General features: G+C 35.4%; 1 protein-coding gene across 6 annotated transcripts in view; it reads right to left on the bottom strand.

The window, feature by feature from the left end:
• The window catches only part of TTLL7 (tubulin tyrosine ligase like 7), a 136,853-nt gene that overhangs the window by 38,485 nt on the left and 83,969 nt on the right, over positions 1-14,399 (bottom strand). For 5 of the 6 annotated variants that reach the window (XM_087448397.1, XM_087448390.1, XM_087448407.1 and 2 more), the window contains 3 exons: positions 9,593-9,679; positions 4,886-5,084; positions 882-1,084 (listed from right to left, as the gene is read on the bottom strand). In XM_087448397.1, coding sequence (XP_087304523.1) covers positions 882-1,084; positions 4,886-5,084; positions 9,593-9,679 — 489 coding nt within the window. The remainder of the gene's footprint in view (positions 1-881; positions 1,085-4,885; positions 5,085-9,592; positions 9,680-14,399) is intronic. The other variant, XM_087448412.1, reaches the window with a different exon arrangement.

The following is a 14,399-nucleotide window of genomic DNA, read 5'->3' as shown; positions in this document are numbered from 1 at the left end:
TTACATTTATTCTTAGGATTAAATGTATATGATCTCCCAAGAGTATCTTTCACACTTTCACATAGTTGTATTTTATTTAGCTCAAAATACTAAAATAAAAATAATGAGTGTTTTAAAAAGACTTCCTGGTCAGTTTCATTTGCTACATATACCTTAGGCGATTCTTGATCAGAAAAAAAAAAAAAAAATCATTCATTGTTACCAAGCGAAACTCATTCACTTATATTTTCTAGACTCTTCCCTTTGGAAATATCCACATTAAATAAACAAATTAAATAAATCTCCCATCTATGTAAAGGTACTTGGAGCTATCTATCTGAGCATCTATAAGTAAGCCTGATTACAAAATAAACTCACTGACTTCCTCAATAGTGAATCTCTGGGATTCATGCTAAGAAGGGAATACTATATGTTAATTTAATATACAGAAAACATTATAAACAATATTGTACTTCAGGGCTCTAAGGACAATTTATCAATGGTTTATTTTTTTAACCTATTAATCAATAGTCCCATTAAGAAAAATTTTCCATACAACAAATTTCCCCAAATTTACAGATATACTGCACAATACAATGCAAAATCATATATTTACTCAGATGATTTTCCAGCAAAATTATCTACTCAATCAGCAAATGGAAAATAAAATGCTATTCTCAGTGTCGATCCCTGAGTTCTGTGATACAGTGAAGTCTGAATTTAAGAGCCCATACTAAGTCATAGGCTAAGATAGATGAAAAATCCAAATTCCAGGAAACCATGAGTTGAATTATAGAAAGGATCTGAGGTTCAATCTGTGCTCCTCCCAGCTGATCCCTTTGCCACCTAAATCCTGAGTAAGTGCTTCCTGTAATCTCGAAGGAGCAAAACAGACGACTTACCATCTGAGAGTCAGTGGAGCTGTCATCATTACTGTGAGGCAGATGCCTCATGTAGGAGGAAGCACGGTTTAAAGAGTGTGACCGAGACCCTGACATTGGCCGGGATGCTATCAGTTGTTGAGCAGAGAAGGGGCGGTTGTCCACACTGGACGGTGATTGAGAAGAGATGGACCGAGGGCAACTGACTGAACGCCTGATGGAGCCTATCAGTGGTGAGAAGAAGGAGAGTATAACCAGCAGAACTAGCAGAAGTTTCTCACTGTATTAGGTCTATATAAACCAACGATTAGACCACGTGGTAGCAGGGAGGCAATAAATGTCAAAGCATAGGCATCATCATGAGAAGATGAGTTGGGAGTTAATTCTCCAATTTAAACAGTGAACTTGGTGCAGAACCCCTGTCATGTATGACGAATGGCTAGAATGAGAATAATACTTAAACAGTACTTTAATGTTCTATTCTTGAAACATGACATAAAAGAACCAGAAGAAAGGAAAACTAACATTTATGAAGCACCTTCTTCTTAGCCAGGCATCGTGCTAAGTGTTGCACTTTTATCTTAATTCTCCCAGAAACCATTTGAAGTAAGAATCTCCATCACCTGGAGGCTCAGAGAAAGAACTTTCTCAAGGTCATATGACAAGAAAGTTGCTAAGCTCTGGTTTAAATGCTGACCTATCCAATACCAGTGTCCTCCCTCTTCCCATAATGCCATGATGCCATCCACTATCCTTGGATTAGAGTGGTCATTTATCAGAATCTGTGTATAGGTTAGAACGAGAAGATTTACAGTGAGAATTATAGGGAGGGATGGAAAGGAGGCTACAGAATGTCCAGGATAGATGGATAAGTTACAGAATTTAGAGCCTATGAGAAAAAATAATAATAATAAAACAGAAGAAAAACATAAAGATTATCCTAATCAAGTTTAAATATATAATTATTTAAAGTTTTATTATTTTATAAGTTTAAATTATTTTATAAGTTTAAATATATAATAAGAGTAGTACTAGACAGATAGTCTACTTATTCACAAGAGAGAAGAATAACAAAAAAACCTAGATTTAAATTTCCATAGTAAAAGATTTAAGTGAAGGCAAAATGCCTGGATCTAAAGAGTTGTTATCAGAACAAACAATAGGGAAAACCACAGAATATCTTCCCCATTGCCTATTGAGAACATTTTAAAAAGAGAACCAACCAACCAAGGAAATAGAATATCACTCAATATTATCAACATTTACATCCTTTTTTAGCTCATATACATTCTATATACCCTCTGTTCTATATTCTCTCTCTGCTTGGGGAATATATCAATCTTCATTAATTAAATAATTTAATAAAACTCAAATGAAGGCAAGTTGAATACTCAAATATTTCTCTTCATTAGCTGTTGAAAAAAGTTTAAACCTTTATAAAGGCAACAGACATAAATCTTATATTTAGGGATGTATTTCTAAAGGATATTTTGGATAGATGACAAGCCTAATACTCCTCATTTGGTTCTGGAGAGTACAAAAAAGTATATTCATTCTATAAAAGATGTTAAAAAAAAAGCTTCCATTTGTTCCAAATATTAACTTCCTTGTCAACCTGAAAGTCTGACCATTTTTTGAAAAGACAGTGCTTCTAAAGAAAGGCTGTGTGGGGAACATACCACTGGTCAATCTTCTACCAAGAAAACACCTAAAGGCATGTGCTACTACCTACATCTTGGTCATGATTTCTTTGAGGGCTTAAGGTGATGGTTTGGACATATATAACCTGATAATGGATACAGAAGGAAAATATCCTCTCTCTTGAATCATCACAGATTCCCATTTTTCCCCTGCATACACTGGAAATTCAGACAGAATAACTATATAGCTAGATATGCCAATGATATTTAAGTAGATTAACATCAAATGGTTGTAACTTGTATACACAAATTATGTGAGAAAAATATTTCATATAGTTTTTTTGTGGTTTTTTTTTTTTTTGGTGAGGAAGATTGGCCCTGAGCTAACATCCATTGCCAATCTTCCTCTTTTTTTGCTGAGGAAGATTAGCCTTGAGCTAATATCTGTGCCCATATTCCTCTATTTTTTTTTTTTTTTTTTTTTTTGTATGTAGGATGCCACCACAGCGTGGCTTGTTGAGCAGTGCATAGGTCTGTGCCCAGGATCTGAACCCACGAACCCCGGGGTGCCAAAGCAGAGTGGGCAAACTTAACCACTATGCCACTGGGCTGGCCCCTCATATAGTTTTATACAAGACTAACTTATAGCAAACCAAAATACATCCTTTGAAAGTATAATAAGTTTGAACTTCCTAAGTTAACTATCTACAATAGAAAGTGTCACATATAATCTGGATTTTGCCCTTGGTCTTCAGCATTACTTTGGAGAGAAACTCAAAGAGGGTCTGTGGCTATGATATTCTTTAGTATAAATTAAAGAGAGAATATAAAACAAAGTGAAACCCTTCTTGCAGTTTCTAATGACTATAAAAATAAAATATAACTAACAAGGAAAAAGATATGTAATTGAATTAGACTAGCTTTAAAATGAGAATTCACACTTAAAAACACTTTTAGTACTCTATTTGTCTGATCTCAGTTGATTAACCTATTGGTTTGAGAACAAAGAACTATCTCAGAGCTATAGGAACCCTAGTAATTTTTTCTCAACCCTGCCTTTATCCTCTGTCAGTTCAGGCTGTTACAGAGGCACACATTAACCAATAAGCGAGGAGCTTAAAAACTGTGAAATCTGGGCAGGACAATGTCAGCTTCCAAAAGAGAAACAGAGCCATACTTACACAGAGACACACTGAAAGTACATAAGGCATCTTTAAGAAAAAAGGAAGCAGTCGATAAAATAGCTTACAAACTCTAGAACAGGTGCTCAATAAACATATCTTAAATAAGTAAATAAATAAATGAAATGGCACAAAATACATTACCTCCCCTCCAAACATATAAACTCTCAAAGACAGGAACATTAACATGTATCTTGATGGAATAATTTGGAAGTAAAAGAAATACCATTAAAATTTTCATCTATTAGTTCTGCATTCTCCAAGCATTTTGCCATAGTCTTGAAGGCCGGGTTTAAAATATACACATTATCAGGGAAGCTAATATTTACACCATTGCTGGAGATCAACAAAGGCTCACGATTGTGTGTGTTACACGACCGAACTGGTCCCTTTAGTGGAGCCCGAGGACAATGCAGGACAAGGCAGAGACACAAGAGACAGAAGGTAATCAAGTCCTGCATTGGAGGCAGCATCAGGAAGGGGTACCAAACGGAGCCCAGGGAAACAGCAATACCGCACTGGACGCTGGGGGATGAAAGGAGAATCGTGGACACCATAGGGAACATTGGAATCCAAGAAGGAATGAAAGACAGGAGAATGGGAGAGAGAGAAAATGTGAAAAGAAATAAAGGAAGAAAGAGAAGAGGGGAAGCAGGAAAGGAAGCAGACAGAGAAGCCAAATACTTCCTGTACACCAAAAGCACTGACTTAAGTTCTTCCCCAGGAAGAAAAGGCGAGGGAACAAAACTCTGACTCTTTCACAACTGCGTGGCTCACAAACACACGCAAGTCAAATGCCTAGAGAGATACACAGATTTTTAAAAATAGGCGAGACTATAAAGCAAAATGGGTGACAGAGGTAGGAAAAGCGGAGAGTGGAAAGAGAATACATATTGGCTTAAAAGAGAATGCAATCAGCGATCAGCCATGGGTCGCATTTTATAAAATCCAGGCAAACACCTAGGACTTAACAAGTATCATGAAGTATAAAGGATGGCTTATAGAGATCCTTTTGTTTTCTATTTGCAGGCCCCGGAAGGGATTGCGGGATGTGCCCAGTCTGGTTAGGGAAGGAAGCAGGAGAGCATCCAGGTCTCCTCACACACAACGAGGATTCATTTGGCCCGAGGTCCTTTTATTGAGTTCAGTAATTTCAGTTTCATAATTCTTCCATTAACAACTACATTAGAAGAAATTAACTTACTGGATTGTTGAATTAATTTGTAGTGGCTGGACTGTTTAAGATTATATGTAACTTGCTTTTCTCCTCTCTTAGTTTGGTATTCTTCCTTCTCATTTCCATCTGATTCTGAAGAGCTGCTGCTACTGTCATAGCTGCTGTCGCTGCTGCAGTACTTCTGTCGTTTCATTATCTCAGTACTCTCGGGCATGGAAGACAGAGGCTAAAACAGAGGGAAATGCGTTATTTTGTTAGAATTCAAAAAAAAAAGCTTATTAACATGACTAGTTACTATTTTTTATTTCCCACTTATGCTTTCTGCTTTTTACTGAAGTCTGAAAATCCCCCAAAGTACTATTGCTACAGTGCTGCCATTGGCCTACACGCTATTCACTAATCATTCTGTTTCCGTAAAATATTCTTTCTTCAGTGATATACTTCAGTCATGATAAGGAAAACGTTGTTTCTACATCATTGGAATAAAGGACCAGAGTATCCACAAACAAAGAATAACAAAATACAGGGGAAGTATTTGAGATAAAAATATAAAAATCAGAAACATAATCAGTTTTCCTTCATTCCATGCAGAGATATCATTCATTACTCAAGACTCAGAGATGTACCTTTGCTGTATCATTAATGTTGAGAGTCACTCAATAAATGTGTGTGTGTTTGTGTGTGTGTGCTTGTAACAGAGAGAAGAGGAGAAGAAGAGCGGAGGACGGGAAGGAGGGGCAGAGAGAATAAGAAAGTGGCAGCCAGATAAACTATAGGTAAAGTAAGTCCACATCTGAAAACAGAGCCTAAGAGCCTATCCACTCAAACAGTGTGCAACAAGAAGCAAGGATATTCCTTACATGTCTAATTCGCTGTGGACATTTTTACAAATAAAAATTTTTAGTTAATTATTCTCTTTCCAATTGGTTATGAACAAGTTATGTCTTTTCTCGGAGGATTCCTAACTCTGACACATAGGGTCTGGTCATAATAGAGCAACACTGCTTTTCACTGCCCATGCTACAATAAAAAAAACTGATATAATATAAAAATCAGTATGGCATGAATTTTTTAGAGGATAGGCACCACGTGGAAGGATAAATCTGTAAAGACTCAAAATGCCATGCTATTATGTTCTAATAGCTCCATTAGAATCACTTGTCTCCAAGCCTCCCAATCAATGTGTTTCCAATGATGCCAGCTGAAGGAATAAGAGACACAGGAAGTACGACAGCTTCACTTCAGAAGAATGTGCACATCCAAGAACAAGACAGTTTGGAAATTAATAATTTTAAGAAACTATTTGTTACACACACCATATGCCTCTTATTCCTGCTGGGAAAGGCTCCCGCAGTTGTATACTAGTTTCTTGTTCTCTGTTAAATCAAACAAAAATGTTTTGATGTTAGCATACACCATAATGAAATCCTTGGTTACCATGGGATTTCACTGCAATAAGGTATATCCTCTTGAGTACCAGTGTAGGATGAAAGATAAAGAGAGAAATAGCATTTCATGAAGTGCCTGGAATACACAGTAAGCCAAAGCATGATCGTCTTAAAGTTACCGCCTTTGCAAAAGATGAAAAATAACCAAAGCAGGAAAGTAGTTTAATACACTAAGGAACAGCTTGTGTTTAAAAGTATGTTCTCCTTTTGATCGTCTAATATTTACTGAGCACTAACAACGTTCAAAGAGATATGCATAAAAACATTTACCAGGAACACAATCATCAAACATTTTGACAGTCTTGGGGAATATGAATTCTAGAGGAAGGATGTTTCTTCAGAAGTCTAGCATACCCAGAAGAAACAGTGGCACATTCAGGCTTGCTAGGAGTGCCTTCCTTCATGTAGGCAAACAGCTTTAAGGTTTCTTAAGGAGCTTGACTACATAATGAGTTATTCGATCCTATAAAGAATCAAAAGGGGAAACGGAGAGCTGAACCTTCATGTCATATACGCATTTGGGACTTTTTGACCAATACACTGTTCAAGCAATAATTAATAATAAGTCACAGCAGCATAAACTCTCAAGAGTGCCTTAACTACAAAATGGAATCTGTAAACCAGCATTGAGTTTTGACACCAACCATGCTACTTATTTTTATGTCCAATCTTACTATAAACTGGGTCATATATAAAAAAATATATAAATGGTCTAAAGAATAATAAAACAAATGCCCATGTATCTAAGCTGAAGAAAAAGAACAATGCTAATACTTTACGTGGTGTTTATTATTTATGCACCTTTATATTCTCAAATAAGTGAGAAGTTATTATTTCTCCTAGTACAGGCTTCATTTAACCTTGATTATCTTCAGTTATTCTTCCACCAGCAAACACACTGGAAATTAATGTTTGGCATGTGATAATGTCCCTCTAAAAAGGAAAGGCTTAAGTTACAAGGAACTTAAGCCTTAAGTTACAAGGAAAGGCAAGGCTAAAAGTTACACAAATCCTTTTACTTCCGACTGATTATGCAGCTTTCATCCACTTTGAAGTATTGCTTGCATTAATAACTACAGGAACTAACCGATTCATTTCATTTCAACAAATACACTATTAGTTCCTCCTACTTGCCTGGAATAAGAGGGGTTGAAAAAACACACAATATGAATTCTGCCCTCCAGGAGGTTATATTTTTATTTGGATGATAAACTTTATTTGATGAGGCAAAGGAAAATACAAGACAGTAGAAGGCTGTCTCAGGGCCTTTGCATTTGCCATTCTGCCATGAATATTGTGCCCCCAGGTTGTCTCGAGTCTGGTTTGCTGAATTGCAATAATTAATATATAAATCTTGGAAACTTCCCAATGTTTTCCAAAGTGAAGCAATGACTCATGAAGGTATTCACTTCTATAGATACCTAAAATATATTTGTCCCAAAGGAATTATCAATGACATCTTCCACAATTCTTCAATATAGAGCACATAATTCAGAGGAATAGTGCCTGACATCCAAGGTCTCTGGTCTCCACCAGATACTATGTACCTTTCACCAGGTTCCTTTTGTACCATTTTACTCTCTGAGAATCATCCACTTGAGTCATACCAAATTCTTCGTTGTTTCTCCAACACCCTATGCAGTGTCACACCGCCATGTCTTTGCCTTTAATGTTCCCACTATCCTAACTGTCCTTCCATTCCTCTTAAATGTTTAGAGCAACATTCATTTGCCAAGACTCAATGCAAATAGCACTTCCTTTATGAAGCCATCCACAGTCTACCAGTCTCTCTCTTCTCCAAGCTGCTGTAGCACTTTCCACTCCCTTTATTACTGTACTTGCCACAATATACTCTGGTTTTTAGTTCACCTCTTGGCTCTTCCACTAGACAATGAGGTCCTTGTGGACACATTCAACAAATTTAACTAATGTGTTTGGAGAACCTACTAAGCACCAGACGCTGTGCTAGGTGCTAGAGATGTAAAGATGAAAATATACTTGCGACCCCCAAGGAACTTACAAGCTCATACGAAGGCAAACACGCAAGCAATTATTTGTCACAACTGCTCTATAGAAGTGTCATTTGCGGCACAGCAGGAGAAGGAGAGGAAGGAAGACCTAAGTCTATCTGGGGAGGGAGGGAAGATTTCACAAAGGCAGCAATGGTTCAGCTGGATTAGGAGGGGGTCTCTAATCAAGAAATGAATGAATGATTTTTTAAAAATAGACAAGCATTCCAGAGACATAGAAAAAGCATGAAAGCACAACAGAGCATGATATGTGTAAGGACACAGAGACGGCTTAGTATTGCTGAAATGTAAAGTAAAAAATGCAGAATGAAAAAAGTTTCCAAGATTTCACAAATTCAGCTCTTTTCCACTCTATGGCAAGGACTTGGACACATTACAAAAGAACATACGGATGTCATCACCACAGAGCAGATGAAGGTTAAGCAAACACCTGCCCATTTTTGCCAGCATGACAGCTTTCTACTTATTCCTAGAAACTCTACCTATTTTAACTAACACTATGTCAGTGTTGCTGGGTCAGCAAAAGATGGGGCTCCCCGTCAGGATCTTTAGAGTCATGATTTGCCTTATCTGTAACGCTACTCATGTCTCTGATAATTATATATCTAGAGATATGAAGAAAACTTAATGCAGGCATACCTCATTTTATTGCACTTTGCTTTATTGCTTTTCACAGATAATGCATTTTTAAAAAGACCCTCCACCAGTAAAAAGATTATGACTTGCTGAAGGCTCAGATGATGGTTAGCATTTTCTAGCAACAAAGAACTTTTTCAATTAAGGTATGCACATTTTTTTAGACATAATGCTATTTCACACTTAATAGATTACAGTGTAGTGTAAACACAACTTTTATATGCACTGGGAAACCAAAAAATTTGTGTGGCTCACTTTATTGTGATATTTGCTTTACTGCAGTGTCTGGAACTGAATATGCGATAGCTCTGAGGTATGCCTGTACTGCGTACAGAATAAGGGTACTAGTTCTGGGTCCCTCTTGGCCCTGACTCACAGGGCTTTCACCAGCATTAGAGAAAGAATCAAAATAATGAGGGAAACTAACAAAACAAAACAGAACTGAGTATAAGATAACACCGTCTTCCCAACTCTATCTGCACTGGACACACAATCCATTCAGTTTCTTGAAAGTGGCATCAGTCATTCTTCTAGCGAGAAACATAAAGGGAAAAACAACTCAACTGTACTTAGTAGTTGTGCAAACAACTCTGATACTAAGGAAGGTAGAGGTACTGCACCTTGGGTCCTCGAGGCCTGGCAATTTTGCCCATCAGCTTTTCATCATCAATTTCACATTGCTCCAGAAGATCCAAAATATCTTCCTCCTTAAAAAAATATTGAGTTAAAACTGTGATCACTAATGGACTCTAGAATTTTTCTGAGTTCATTAATTTTCATAAAATAGTGTACAATGAGGATTCCTCAAACTATTTAATGAAGATTGCTCAGATCGAATTAGAAATAAATTCATTTATTTCATGGCAAACTCTCTTAAAGAAAACTTTTACTAAAATCTGACAATATAAACAATATATAGCTGAAATCTATTATGTATGAATCATAAACAAATGTATCCTTATGTTCTAGTACACTATTAAAATCTTAGAGTACAATAATTCAATAAATTAGCCTATTAGACATTTTAAAATTTCTAAAAGTCACTCTAATTTTCCAGACCACAATTTCATCAATCATTTCTATACTAATCAGTGCAAAGCAATATTACAACTTAAGACAGAAAACTGATGATTGGCCTAATAGTTTCATTTAGAAACAATCTGATGTTAGTATTTGGTCAATGGGCACAATCTAGTGAAGCTCTTTCAAAATTTTAACTATTGCACAAGAGTATCTTTAAAACTTTATGAAAGGTTTTCATTCTATAGGCTTAATACCTTCTCTTATGCTTTTCTAGTCATTTTGAAGTCAAAGGAAAAAGTTATAAAAACATCACCCCCAAGTGGATGCTGAACAAACCAGAGCAATAGGAGTAAAATAGCTAGACTGAAAGAAGTATAATCAACACTTCATTGAGTTATTTATCCAACTTATAAAATATCACATCTTTATTTATATACTTACAATTTATATTTCAATGTCTTAAAAAAAGTTTTTGAAGAAACTAGAAATCTCACTGTGCAATGGGAATTTGTAAAATAAGTTACTCTTCACCCCATTCTAAGAAAGTTCAGCTATTAACACACCAAAAGACTCTTGTTATAAAGTTTTGATTAAATAATAATCCTACAATGAATTCCAAGGATAGCAGCACAAGATAATTAAAAAGAAACTCAAGGAGTTCTGTTTAGAAGAAAGAAGGTCATAATAGACTATACTTTCATCATAACTACTAGAAAAAAACAGGTAAACTAAACAATCATATTTTTTAAGACATTAGAAAGCTGTGGATAAAAAGTAGTGTAAAGGAACTAAATATCAGAGAGGGAAAAGTTCCTCCTAGGTGAGCAGAGATGAGTAGCCACTTTCTACTTTAGGGCCATTTGTCAAGTCTGAACACAGATTGGCAGAGATCAGGTCTGTAATAGGCAGAGAGATTCTGCTGGGACAGAGAATCCAATGGAGTTTTCAATGGTCATGTGGGCTAGTGTGAAATCTAGAGGAGCCCCACAGATCTGGTTCTCTTTACCTGTTGGGTCTCTCCAACAGCAATTTTAGTGAGTATGTAGTGGTGTAGGAGGATGGAGGCGAGGATGGAAAGCCAGAAATACTTCTCTGTAGTCTTATAGTTGTTAGATACCAATAGAGAAAGAGGCCGGTAATAAAAACTGAATAGATTGTACTCTCAAAGGGATTTGATTCCAGAAGTAAACTAAAACTACTACAACCCAGGCTGGACCCAGTTCAACTTTTCTTCCCTTTATTTTTTAATTGAAATATATTTGACATATAACATTGTGTAAATTTAAGGTATACAACATGTTGATTTGATAAATTTACATATAGTTAGCTCCTCTATCACATCTCATAATTATTATTTTTTCGTGTGGTTGGAATAATTAAGATCTAGTCTCTTAGCAAGTCTGAAGAATATAATACAATATTGTTGTCTATATTCACTATACTCTGAATTAGATCTCTAGGACTTATTTACTACTAGTTGCAAGTTTGTACCCTTAAACATCTCTCTTAATCCCCCCCAACCCCTGGTAACCACCATTTTACTCTGTTTTTGAGTTTGGCTTTTTTAGATTCCACACAAAAGTGAGATCATACAGTATTTGTCTTTCTCTGTCTGACTTATCTCACTTAGCATAATGTCCTCAAAGTCCATCCATGTTGCTCAAATGGCAGGATTTCCTTCCTTCTCATGGCTGTATCATATTCCATTGTATAGATATACCACATCATCTTTATTCATTCATCCACTCACAGGCACTTAGATTGTTTCCATATCTTGGCTATTATGAATAATGCTGCAATAAACATCAGAGTGCATTTAACTCTTTTGATATTCTGTTTTCATTTCTTTTGGGTCTATACCCAGAAGAGGAATTGCTGGATCATATGGTAGATCTATTTTTAATTTTTTCAAGAACCTCCATAGTGTTTTTCACAGTGGCTGAACCAATTTATATTCCCACCATGAGTGTACAAGAGTTCCCTTTTCTCCATATCCTTGCTGATACTTGTTATCTCTTGTCTTCTTGATGACAGTCATTCTAACAGGTGTGAATTGATATCTCATTGTGGTTTTGATTTGCTTTCCCTGTTGATTAGTGATGTTGAGCATCTTTTCATGTACCTGTTGGCCATTTGGATGTCTTCTTTGGAAAAATGTCTATTTAGTTCCTCTGTCTGTTTTTAAATAAGATTGTTTGTTTTTTTGTTATTGAGTTGAATGAATTCTTTATATATTTTGGATATTAATCCCTTATCTTATATATGGTTTGCAAAAACATTCCTCCATTCTGTAGGTTGCCTCTTCATTTTGTTGATAGTTTCTTTTGCTGTGCAGAAGCTTTTAAGTTTGATGTAGTCCCACTTGTTGATTTTTGCTTTTGTTTAACTTTTCTTTGGCTCAAAGTGATTAGTCCCTCACCCTAGCACTCTGAAAGAAGACATGCCTTCTTCTGGAGAAAATACTATCAGTTCAATCTTTATGATTCTTTTAGAAACAATATCTGTCAAACAAATAAAAATTATAGGACATTCAAAATAACAAAAAAATGTGACCCATAATCACAAGGAAAAAACATCAATAAAAGCAGGTCCATAAATGATCCAGATGTTAAAATTAACAGACCAGCATTTTAAAATAACTACAGTAGTGAGTCACTTAACGATGGGGATACGTTCTGAGAAACACATCGTTAGGCAATTTTTATTGCACAAACATCATAGAATCTCCTTACACAAACCTAGATGGTATAGCCTACTACACATCTAGGCTATACAGTACTTATGGGCCACCATCGTATATGTGGTCCATCATTGACTGAAATGTCATTATGTGGTGCATGACTGTATTATATACATGTTAAAGAAAATTGATGAAAAAATGAACAAAATCAATGAAAGATGCAGAATTGCAACAGAGAAACAGAATTTTAAAAAATCAAATGGACATGCTTGAGTTTAAAACTATAATCTAAAGTTAAGAAGTGACTGGATAGGCTTAATGGCAAACTGCACACAGTAAAGATATGTAAATGGAAATTATCCAAACTGAAGCACAGAGAAAAAGAGAAAGAAAGGTAAACCAGAAAAGAGCATCAAAGATATATGGGATGCTGTCCAATCATCCAATATATGTGTAATTAGAGGCCCATAAGGAGACAATATATAAAATAATGCAGCAGAAATAGCTGAAGAAATAATGAAGAAGAATATTCCAAAACAAGCTCAAGACATTAATGCACAGCTTCAAGAAGTTGAGAAAACCACAAGCAGGGTAAATACAAAGAAAACCACGCATAGGCACATCAAAGTCAAAATGCTGAGAAGAAAAGAAAACAGCAGCCAGGAAAAAAGATATACTACATTCAGAGGAAACACAAAAACAATGAGGAAAAAAGATATACTACATTCAGAGGAAACACAAAAACAATGATGACTGAATTCAGAATAGAAACAATGGAAACAAGAAGACAAAGAAATGGCATCTTTAAAAGTGCTGAAAGCAAAAAAAAGCCTGCCAAAATAGAATTCTATATCCAGTTAAACTACCATTTAAAAATGAAAGCAAAATAAAAGACAATTTCAGACCAAAAAAAAAAAAAAAAAACTGAGAGAACGCATCACCACCACACTCATGCTACAAGGAATATGAAATACTAAAGAAAATTTCTTCAAACTGAAGGAAGACAACCCTTGTCAGAAGCATGAATCCACATGATGGAATGAAGAACACGAGAAAGGGTAAATATGTGGGCAAATATGAAAGGCTATTCAGAAAACCATTGAAGACCACTGACTGCTTAGACAACAATATCAACATTTTTTGAGGTTTTTAACATATGTAAAAGTAAAATATATGATAGCACAAAGTCTGGAGAGAGGCACTAAATGGAACTAAACTGTTATGGTTCGTATGTGGTCTGTGAAGTGGTAAAATACTAATTCAAGGTGGACTATTATGATTTAAAGATGCATACTGTAATGTCTTTAAAAAAATCATATGCTACAAATATAACTAAAAGCCAATAATGAAGATTAAAATAGTATAATAAAAAATAACTTATTTTTAAATATTAATATTTATTAAAATATTAAATATTATATATAAAATATTAAAAAATAATTTTATACTATAAAAAATAATTGATTTTTCCAAAAGATTAAAGGAATAATGAGCAGATGGGAAAAATACAGGACAAAGAGCAAGAGGGAAGACATAAACCCAACTGCACCAGTAATTGCATGAAATGATTAAAAGACAGCTAGTGCCAGACTGGATTTTTTTTTTTTTTTTTTTTTTGCTGAGGAAGACTCACCCTGAGCTAACATCTGTTGCCAATCTTCCTCTTTTTTTCGCTTGAGGAAGATAAGCCCTGAGCTAACATCTGTGCCAATCTTCCTATATTT

The sequence above is a fragment of the Ceratotherium simum genome, chromosome 2, assembly GCF_057802395.1.
Source record: "Ceratotherium simum simum isolate JZ-2026a chromosome 2, ASM5780239v1, whole genome shotgun sequence".
Classification (NCBI taxonomy): domain Eukaryota; kingdom Metazoa; phylum Chordata; class Mammalia; order Perissodactyla; family Rhinocerotidae; genus Ceratotherium; species Ceratotherium simum.
This window is presented reverse-complemented; position numbering and strand designations above follow the sequence as displayed.